At 41.3% G+C, this 11,168-nt stretch overlaps 1 protein-coding gene across 1 annotated transcript in view; it reads right to left on the bottom strand.

The window, feature by feature from the left end:
- Positions 1–383: 383 nt before the first annotated feature.
- tapt1a (transmembrane anterior posterior transformation 1a) overlaps positions 384–11,168 on the bottom strand; it is a 36,039-nt gene continuing 25,254 nt past the window's right edge. Inside the window, exons 12-14 of the mRNA XM_034133809.1 lie at positions 10,780–10,856; positions 8,047–8,222; positions 384–2,867 (exon numbers count right to left, since the gene is read on the bottom strand). Coding sequence (XP_033989700.1) covers positions 2,548–2,867; positions 8,047–8,222; positions 10,780–10,856 — 573 coding nt within the window. The 3' untranslated portion in view covers positions 384–2,547. The remainder of the gene's footprint in view (positions 2,868–8,046; positions 8,223–10,779; positions 10,857–11,168) is intronic.

Raw genomic sequence — 11,168 nt, 5'->3', positions numbered from 1 at the left:
CCCGGCGGAATAATAAAGAATTTTGTGCGTAGCATAACAGATAGTTGGAATGCTGTATCAGCATTCCCACTAAATAAATAACTAGACGACACAATGGTTGTTAAATAGCTGGTTTTCACTTAATAAAACAAATATAGTAGTTTCCAATTTCCACATTTGTATCCGATGTATTCATTTAGTTTGTCTTTTTGTGAACTCTGAATGTTGAGGATCCAGACAAATGGCTCTGACCGATTCCAGACTGCAGCTGGGGAAGTGAGTAAAACATCCTGAGACTGAAGTTAAACTTTAGTCGTGGTTTCACATCTGTAGTTTGTTTCATCGTGACTCCAAACCGGGAAGATAACTAAACCGCAACAAGTCTGAACACAAACTCAAACGTCTTATCTGATGATATGACTTCAAAGTGTTAAAACCAAACACTTGTAAAACCAACTTTTATTCAGTCAAAATTGGGCATTTTCATACAATATTGATCGAGGTAGGAATTAAATAAGGATCCAAACAGAAGAAATAAAGCAGGCAGTGTAACGGACCAAAAACACACAAAGCTCTGAGGAGAGTTAAATATTATTATATCACAACTGCAGCTCCTAAAATAGAACAATCCTTCTTATTACAATGGTAATAATGAACATCTCTCCAAATGAACTCTTAGCATGTGTTCCTTTATATATAATCTTTCTGTTTAAAGTCAAATCTGCTCTTTACATCATGACAGCAACTTCAAAAACATATGACTGTGTTGGATTGTGTTATTAACAGAGCAGAAAAAACTAATTAGGACATTTAGTGACTTCTGCGTAGATTATTTAAAATATTCTTTGTTGTTATATTTATCTGTATAGTTTAGCTAAAACTACTGCAAAGTGTAACCTCGTAAAGTCGGCATGGCACCAAGCGCTCTGTAACGTACCATTATTTATTAAAGCGGATAAAAAAGTCAGTTTTGAGACAAACTAAATATGTGGCTGCTGCTGGAAATGTATGGCCTCAAAGTCAATTGTAAAACTGTTTTATAGATTTGACATAGCAATAAAAGTTTCAGTCGTAGCAAATCAAATGTAAAACACACATGCAAAAAATAAAAAGGCATTTTGTTTTGGAAATATTGCTTCTGTTTTTCTGAGATGTAAACATTAGAACATTACTCCAGAGTCAAATGAGAAACGTGACCCGTCGTATTTAAGACAATACGGTCCATCAGTGCAAACACTCGTCTGTCAGGAATCGGCGTTGTTTCTTTCAGTCTAAGTGAGATGGTTTCTGATCATCTGGAGTCTAACATACTGAGCGGTTTGAAGAACAGATTTAGTGTCGGCCGCTTCTAATCAAACGGCAGCTTCTGTTAGTTTTGTACTGATGATGATCCTTGAGTGACGTCATCTGTAGGCTGTGTGAAGGAAGGGCTCTCACTCACTTACATTACTCCATTTAAACATGTCGGGAATAAAACGTCACTTCAAATGATTACGGCCTGAGTGGGACTGGGGTTGTGATTTCTGAGCTGAGCGGGTAATAGAGCGAGCATCATATATATATATAAGATATAAATATATATCATATTATTATCAGTGTGTGTGACTGCTCAGGGATCAGTTTTGGCTTGTGACCCAATAATAAAACAATAAACGTTGTGGCCCCTATTCATGTGGTGTGTACAGTTTGTGACTCATTTATTAAAAAATAATTCGTTTATTTTTCATGTGAGAGCAAAAATGTGAACTTTTGCAGTTATTAAAAAAGGCAGACATTTTGTTTTTCTTTCTGGTTTCTTGTTTTTTTTTTTTCACTCGTAACTTCCCTAATGGATGTAATGACACTTTGTGTGGGTCACAAGCCTCAGGTTGGGAACCTTCGACTGAAGTCCATTATTATCTTTCCAGTACTGAGCCGAATCCAGATGTAGTGGACCTCAGCGTCTGACTCCAAAGGCTCGGCTGTTATAATATATAGTTTTAAAGACGTGGTTATTTCTAATTGTGTTGATGTATGATGACACCTGATGAATAAACTTGTTGAGTCAGCTGATAAGGAAGCGCTTACGAGTGAAGAATGATTCAGGCGTTTCCTTTAATGTCAGAGTTTGTTTTGCTGAGCGATCCGAGACGTTTCTCTCTCTGCTCTCAGTGCTGCTCAGACAGGAAGTGCTCTCACGCTCACACACACCGTTTCTCACACACTCTCACACCTGCACACACACTCCTCACACTCCTGACAGTTCCTCCTGAGCTGCTCGGTCTCTCTGCTGAAGTTTTCTTATAAAACTTCTCGACACTTCCACAGCAGCAGTATTGTCTCATGTTCACAATAACTTTCTGTCCTGCATCCTAATAAATACCCCTCTCTCTCCCTCTCACTCCCTCTTTCTCTCTCCCTCTCTCTCTCTCTTTCTCTTTCTCTTTCTCTCTCCCTCTCACTCCCTCTTCCTCTTTCTCTCTCCCTCTCTCTCTCTCTCTCTCTCTCTCTGCTGATTGGCCGGGGGCCGGGCTGAGCTGCTCCGCTCTCCGTCTCCCTGAGTGTTCCTCGTGTTCGTCGCTCCGCTCCTCAGTCGATGCGGTTCCCACAGATGGTGAAGCGGTCGATCTCCAGCAGGTCTTTTTTGGGAGTCCTGTGCTTCAGTTCGCTTGCTGCTGCCTCCTCCTCCTCCTCCTCCTCCTCCTCCTCCTCTTTGGAGAGAGGGGGTGCAGGGGGTTCAGGTTCAGGGGTGGGAGTCGGGGTGCGGGGGGGTGGAGCAGCGGGGGAGTGGTCAGCAGGTGGGGGGGGAAACAGGTCAGTCCTGGGGGAGGGCTGCGTGGTCACAGAGCAGGAGGAAGGAGGGGGGGGGCTGCAGAGGGTGACGGGGGCCGGCTCCATCTTAGATTCACCTGTAAGGAGGAGAGGAAACAAATGAAGTTATTTAGAGCTTTGTTTGGGCACTTTTGTTTGCATCTATTTAATATATATATGCATATATTTTCACCATATTTTCATCTGGTTTATGTTTCTTCCCCCAATGAGCTCTGTCTTAACGATCACATGACGTTTTTATGACAAACTATACTATGAAGATTTGAGCAACACCGATGAAGAAACTCTGAATTAAGCTTTAAGAAAATATAGGAGAATCACGTTGAGGGAAAGAGGAGGAATCTTTCAGATCATTCTGAGAGAGAAGATACAGTCTAGCAGAGGGTAATGAGCTGTCGCCTGAAACAGGAGAAGGTGTTCTGGTGATTCAACCCACCCACCCACCTAAACACACTCTCACACACTCTCACACACACACCTGGTTCTTCTGCATTATGTTGAGAGGAAACACTGCAGAGTCATTTTAAATATGAGCACAGTGAAATGCATAAGAAAAACCAACCAATCAGAATAATTCATCACATCAGAGACCAGCCCTGGATATTAACATGGCCGTCTGCAGAGACCAGCCGCAGGTCTCCAAAACCTCACTGTAGACAAACTGAACCCACAGATATGATACTGCAACGAGAGGTTCTTTGAATATGGTGTTAAAACTATTTCAAATATTACCGAGGCTATAAAACCAGACAACTGAATATTAGAAAACATCAGGTTTTGTTATTTAATTCCCTTTGGTTCGCCCTGAATAAATCAACGGTGATGAAATTATAATAATGCATGCCTGTTGATTTCCTCCCCACTCTCCTCTCTACGTCTTCATTTGCTTGAGTTTAACTTTGATTCATTTCCGAACGCCAGGATGAGACAAAAACAATATTTTTGTTTACTAGCGAGCATTAGTGGAGCCCGAGCGATATCTCTCAGAAGTGATTTAGGATCTTAACCGAGCTAAAAGAACGTACACTGGTAAAATATGATGCCAAATAAATGCTTATATATATATTAGCTAGTGGTAACGGTTCTCAAAATTAAATTTGATAAGTGTTATTAAATGACAATGATCTTTTTGTATTTTTTAAGTCCTTAAGACTGCATATTACACTATATATAAGAAATGTGTTTTCAAACTGCAGGAACGCAGCGTTGTCAGCGTCTCCTCTGGAAGATACGTGATCTTTAATAAAAGTTAAACACCATATGGGGCTTTATGATGGCTGACGTGAAAACCGCTCATTACCCATCATGCCCTCTGGACAGAAACATGCAGATGGCTCGTCTCATGTGTGAATCACTGTGAAGACATGCAGGAGGACGCGATGAGAGCATCAGCAGGTGAAGCTGCAGGCGCAGAACGAAGCTCTGTAATGTTACACAGTGAACATGTGCTGAGAGGTGGCTGGTTCGAGTCCCAGCAGCTGAAGTAGTTCTTATTAAACTCTGTTTGTTGGAGCGTGGCGCCCTGAGCCGAGTAGCAGCTGCTTCTGAGGAACACACAGACGCTGTGGAGCTCTGATGGGACGCTCCGTCAGGGTCTCTGTCCTTTAAAGCTCCGGCTCTGCGGGGGATGTGCCCTCGGACGACGAGGAGATACTGCCCCCTGCTAATCTGAGTGTCTGATCGTACCTGGGTGTGTCTGTGAGCTACAGGGACGCTTTAACAGTTGGTCAAGAATCTAAATAAATGTTAGTGAGGAGATTCATATGTAAATACTTGAACGCTGGAATTACGGTTTGATCACTTAATGAAGTCTGTCATAGGAAATCATTTCTAGGACGTCAATGCTTCTAAAGACTGCTACGACCACTACTCACTATTACTTTCATAATGATTACAATGATTATTATTTTCTTGTTTTATCATTTGGTAAATAAAATACCAGAAATTGTTAAGGGAAAAAGCCCTGCGCAATTTATTTGAATGTCTGGAGCGACAGTCCAAAACCCAAATATTTAAGTTAACTTAAAAAAGCTGCAAATCCTAACGTTTGAGAAACTGGAACCAGGTGACGTTTTGCTTTAAAATGACATTAAAACTGATTGATTACCGAATTGTTACCGATTTCCTTTCCGTAAATTAAATAATGGATTCATCTTGATGTTATATCACTAAAGGAACACTTGCTAAAAACCTAAAACTATGCTTTCAATTATTATATCATGATTCCTGTCAAAAACATCTCAAGTAGTATATATATTTTGGAGGTATTAGATGATGAAATGTCACCTGTCGTCACGGCAACATCTCGATAATGTTATTCAACATTACCGATTACATGCACCAGCGTTTCTGCCAGGGGGGCGTCTTGCCGTCATTTGCCGTCAAAAAAATAAATAATTAGATAGAAGATTGAGTTTTTATCGCTTGAAACGACGAAAAGGAAAAAGGACAAGGACATCCCTCTGTTGGAGGGGCAAAGGAGTCTGGTGGGATTATTTTCACCGCCAGCAAAGCGTGTTCCTGTGACGGAAAGTGTCCTGCCGGCGAGCCTTGGCGGGGTTGTGGCGCACGCGCGTGAACTGCGAGCGCCGGAGCCTCGCAGCGGAGAAACTTTGATCAAATCAAAATGGTGAACGTTTGCGAGGTTCAGCTTTGTGACAATTTACTGTTTTTGTCTATTATAACTGAATTATAATATTTTTTAATTGGGCCAATTATATTATGCATTTTTTCCAACATTAAATAGAAAGAATAATTGTAAGTTTCAGCACAAGACTCGAAACTAAATGCTGGCACATTTTGATGGACTTCAACAACACTGCAGAGAATGATCATAAGGTTTAAATACTAGGTATATAATGGCTTGTTTTGTCAATCTGTGGGAAACAACATCAAATTAGTTTGAACCTCTCAACCTTTTCAATCAAACTGCATCAAACAAGTTATATTGTGATTTCCAGGTAGACTGAAAGGTCAGAAGTTTCTGCTCCACAAGACACTGAGCTCCTACCTGCTGACAAATCTGTCTCCGACGAGTGTCAGCTAAACGCCAGAATGTAAATTAAAATGTCAGCTAAATGCCTAAACATGTTAATATAAACAGGATTCTTCTCGAGGCAAGTTTGGTCAAATGTGCTGCAAGAAACAGACGTCACATTTAAATATTATTTACATTATTGTTTTCTATCTTATTTTGATATACAAACAACCACAGTGCTTTGTTTTCATAGATCATTATAAGCCATTACTGTTGTGTTAGAGAGAGTACGTCAAAGTGCAGAGACATAGGAAATATCCAGCGGGAGGCAGAGAGCACCGGCAAATAATTCATAAGAAAGATTAAATCCCAGGACGTCTCATTTACTCGATTCCTGAACACCACACGCTCTCTCAGGTCTCTGCACTTTGCATAACTCCAAACTAGGAAGCTGCCTCTGCAATCTGTGAACATATTTCAAGCTGATGCTGTGTGATTAAAGGCTTTTGTGTAATTCCAAATAAAACACATGAGGTATTCTCTGTCGCTGCAGCAGCTTCACAAACTGAGAAACTTTCCTGTTGATGTCTGTTCTGCTCTTTGTGTTTTTAGAGCCAAAACCAAAGTGTCGTGTTCACGCTGCATAACGACCTGACACACACACACACACACACTTCATGTGCCTGTACTACGAAGCCGGATTTTTGCTTAGCGAGGTAACTTCAGGGAAAACTCTGGGTTTCCGGTCCTACGACGCTGGTTCACTTCTTACCGGGCTAGATCTCCATGGTAACTTATGCTGAACGGCTAGCCTGGTCCGGAGCAGGTTAGCCGTTCAGCATAAGAGATCAACTCAGTGCAAGCACCGCCTGCTGACCAATCAGAGCTCAGTGTGCGGAGTGTAAAGCGATCAAGTCATATTACAGGAGAAAGGAAATACAGAAAAACTGCCGTTGCAGGAAAGACGGCCGGCAAAAATCTACTGACTGTGTGAACGTGAAAATTAATAGAATATCCCCTCCCATCTTCAGAGCAATCTGACTATTATAACATTAGCGTTAAGAAAGCTTACTTAAATATCTGCCACAACATAAGTAACCGGATCAAAGTAACATTACGTACAGTCCGCGGCACTGTGAGTGCAGACGTCGATGTGTCCCATTATCATTCATATCATATCACATCATAATGTATCATATATTTCCTTATCTGAGTCAGCTTCTTGAGCCGTATCTGGCCGTGCAACACTCACAGTGTCACATACTGTATGCAGAAGTATTATTTTAAGCAACACATTAAGTTGACGAAACACTCGAGTCAAATGTAATTAAAGTCAGATCCACTCGTGTCTTAGACGGGGCAGTGATATCATAAACCTGTTAATGTACGAATTCAAACACTTTTTCTTTTACCAGCTGTATTCACCTTGCAGGTTTATCCTGGATAAAGTGTTTAAGTCATGGATGTTTAAAGTTTAACGTCTTCATATTTGTCTAATATTATAGTTCACTTTTCATTCAGGAAGTATGACGCTGCGCTGTCAGTACGCTTGTCCATGTTTGTGATTGGTCAAATGTTGCTAACCCCGCCCCTTTCATGTGAACGCGCACTCAGCCGGACAAAGAAACCCTGGCTTGAGTTACCGAGTTGATAACCAGCGTCGTAGGACCGCTTAGCGAGAGCGCATTTGTTTTGGATTAGGTAAGCCGGGTAACTCAAACATATCCAGGGTCTGTTGAACTGGATTCGTAGTACAGCACTTTGAATTGCCTTGTGTTGAAAGGTGCTATATAAATAAACTTGCCTTGCCTTGCCTTACAGGCCTCAGCTCTCTGAATATTTCATGTCGAAAATATATCTCATCTCAATGTCTAATGTGCCAGCATTTAGTTTCGGGGTGTTGGTTAAAACATGTTTCTGATTCAAAACAGATCTTATGTTAACAGCTAGGGACTTATTGGAAACTATTTGGTGTGTTATTTAATAAAAAGCAGCTACACGTAAACGGGCAAATTGACCACGATCAAAGAAGAACATAATCCTCCAGTATAACAATTACAGATGTATTGATATACTGCATACACTGTTTTCCTTGAGTTTAAGACCCCGATAGTTTGTGAGGTTTAGCATTGGAGCTGCAGAAGTTCATCACTACAGGTGACGCCTCTCACATTGTTATTATTAAAAGTAGTAGACTGTTTATGTGATTTAATTTGAGGGTAATGCATAGGTTGATGTTAACAACAGGGTCAGTTTTATTAAAGTATTTGGTGTTTTACCTGGAGGAGTGGGACAGCTGGCATCCGCTCTGCTCGGGGTTTTACTGGAGGAGGTGGAGGAGGGTGGAGGGGGGGCCGGCGTCTCAAACAGTTTGTCCTCCATGTTGGCTCTCTTGACGTAAACACAGGATTTCCCCAGCAGCACGATGCTGTTCAACACTTTGAGAGTCACCAGCCTGGAGAGGGAGAGACAGCCGGTTAGAGAGGGACACTTCTGACGGGAAGTAGTTAACAGGAAATAAAACGCTTTGCATTTCTTCAATAACTTCTCTGGAGCTTTAACAGTCTACAACAGTGGAGAGAAGAAACAAATAATTATTTATATTTTATGTCTCTTTCTTTTATGTCTAAAGCAGGGGTGTCAAACTCAAATACACAGTGGGCCAAAATTTAAAAATGGGTACTAGTCGAGGGCCGGACTGGTTCAATGTTTATTGCAAAACTTATTGAAATGAACTTATTGCACATATTAAACCTGGAACTACCACAGCTTAAATTATTGCCTATAAAAACAACATTAAATAATCAGTTGCATTCATTTCTTATGGCTCTATCTGCAGCTTCATTTCTTATGATTACATTTGTCCACAGGCCAACAACAGCTTCAAAAAAACAATGTCCCTCAAAGAAAAAACCAAACATGCTCTGTTGTCTCAAGAAAGAAAGTGCTGAAGGAAACATCCATGTAAACTCAGTTTGCTGCTCTGTGATGCTAGTTCAAGCCAGATACTTGGCATCTCATCTTGGGTGCAAGGTCATCAATGTTTGGGGTCAGGCTCTGAGCTGAGGAACTCCTCAGGATTGAGTGAAGGTGTGCGTGCAATATACCGGCGGGCCAGATCTAATAGTAATTAGAAATTATCCTGCGGGCCGAAATTAAATCCACCAAGGGCCTGATTTGGCCCCCCGGGCCTTGAGTTTGACACATGTGGTCTAAAGTATATTGTACGTTACATTGTTGGAGTTGCCTGGGACTTATGAGAGATTTATATTTCCAACAATTACGCTATAACTATTTTGCCATGACAATAAAGCCTTTGAATCCTTGAAGCTTACATGTATTTCTGTCTATTTTTTGATAGCAGTTATGATTGGTGGAATTAATTAAATCACAGAATAGTGTGAAAAACATTTTTACATTAGTCTGCTTTTGTTTAGCAGTTTGAGCTTCTGCTAATTATTTGGTTGATGGATTAGCACCAAGCTCTGAATTTTGGCGCAATTGAATGAAAATACCAGGGCTGTCCCCGAATACCATTTTTCGGGCTCCAGATATTCGGTAGTAATCAGCAGCGAGGGGGGGGGGGTGCGTAGTAATCAGCAGCGAACCGCTTCAACACGTGTATTTCGGTTTATTCACGGCATTCATTTTGTTATTCTACAGTATTGTTGTTTTATAGTTATTTGTTAATGTATATATAACCCAATTGGTGTTCTTTGAAATTGAAAAGGATATTGCATTGTGTTTGTTACTTTCGTTGCAGTTGTATATGTCTTAAGTGTAATTTGGCTTGGCTTCCTATTTTGTATGGACATGCTTTTATTTTGAAGGAGAGTTAGCGCTGTTGACAGGAAGTTGTTGTTGCTATGGAAACAACGTGATGAAGATTAACGGAGAAAAGTCATATCTACATATAAAGACGGAGAAAGTAAACGATAAAGTTTATAGTTAAGTGTTAGCACCCCCCGAAGAGGCACAAGCTCTTACGTTGATATTGGAGATTTCAATCAATTCAATTTGGCAGCCGCGGTGCAACAACAAAAACGAATAACGAAATTGAAACCCGAATAGTACTCCAACGAACGAATATTCGGGTACAGCCCTAGAAAATACACAAAAAAACCAGGAGTATGATTGTAGTTATAACTGAGCAGCCTCCCTCCAGTTACTCAGAGTGTTGTTGACCCGCTTCAGTTTAAATTCATCTCCTCTACCATCTGGTTTCGATCGCCACTGCTCACATTTCCCCTCTGACACCCGGATGTTGAAGTGCACCATCCTTTATGTGTTTCTTAGTTTTGCTATGAGGCTCAACCTCTGACCCGGGACTCTGAGACGGACACATTTGGGTCTGTGGAGCACCGCTCGCTGTGACTTCAGTGTTTCAGAGCGGGAGCGAGTCAGTAGGGCTGAGGCTCTGCCAAGGCTCAGCGCTGTGATGCCGAGTTATTTTTAAATCAGGGGGTGGGGGGGAAGGCCAGAGATGGCACTGGAGATGACAACATTGTATTCTTCCCCCTGAGGGAAACTCTTCAATGGTACGAGCCCGATGGGATCCGGCAAACGAGAGTGAGCGAGGCAATCAGAGAGAGGACATGAGGGCGCAGTGTTAATACTTATGTAACTGTGTGTTTATAACTGAGCCTGCATGTGTCACTGCGACTCTGTGAGCACGTCTGTATCCTGCACAGAACAGTCTCTGTGCATGTTTAACAAGCTAGAGTTAACAAAACATGCATATATCTACTTTTATTTGTCGAAGAAGGAGGGGATAACAACACATTTTCATCAGTGCAAGAACAACCAAAATCATTTTCAGCCTTTGTATCGCCTCTTGAGCTACATGTTCACTGTCAGATTAAAATGCATGCAGCATATGAAAAATTAAATGTCATACTCAGTGTAGAGCAATATACACAAAGCTTAAAAGCTCACGAGGGCTCCTTCAATTTCAGATGCAATACAATCATGTTATAATATTAAATTCAACACTATAATGTTAATAGACTTACCCGAGATAGCCGAGGAACACACACGTGTACGACAGAGCTCCCTGCACCTTCACCGAACTCATCACCACCCGGATGAGCTGTTAAAACATTAAAAAGAAGAATTAACGGACAATCTGACGGGGGAAATAAAAAGTACATTGCAAAAAGATTAGTGCCATCAGTAGGGATGCTCCTATCGCCAATTTTGGGGCCGATCGCCGGAATCAGTATCGGCCGATACCGATCGCCGATCCGATCGAGTGGGCGGGGCCTATGGGGATCTTCCATTTAAAGTGATGTTTACAACTCAGTTAATGGGGCTCATTCACTGGCGCTTCCACACACAACAACCAACATAATTATTACATTCAAATGAAGTACATTATTCAAGTTTACATTAACTTTGGATA

This window comes from Trematomus bernacchii, unplaced genomic scaffold (genome assembly GCF_902827165.1).
Source record: "Trematomus bernacchii unplaced genomic scaffold, fTreBer1.1, whole genome shotgun sequence".
NCBI lineage: Eukaryota > Metazoa > Chordata > Actinopteri > Perciformes > Nototheniidae > Trematomus > Trematomus bernacchii.
This window is presented reverse-complemented; position numbering and strand designations above follow the sequence as displayed.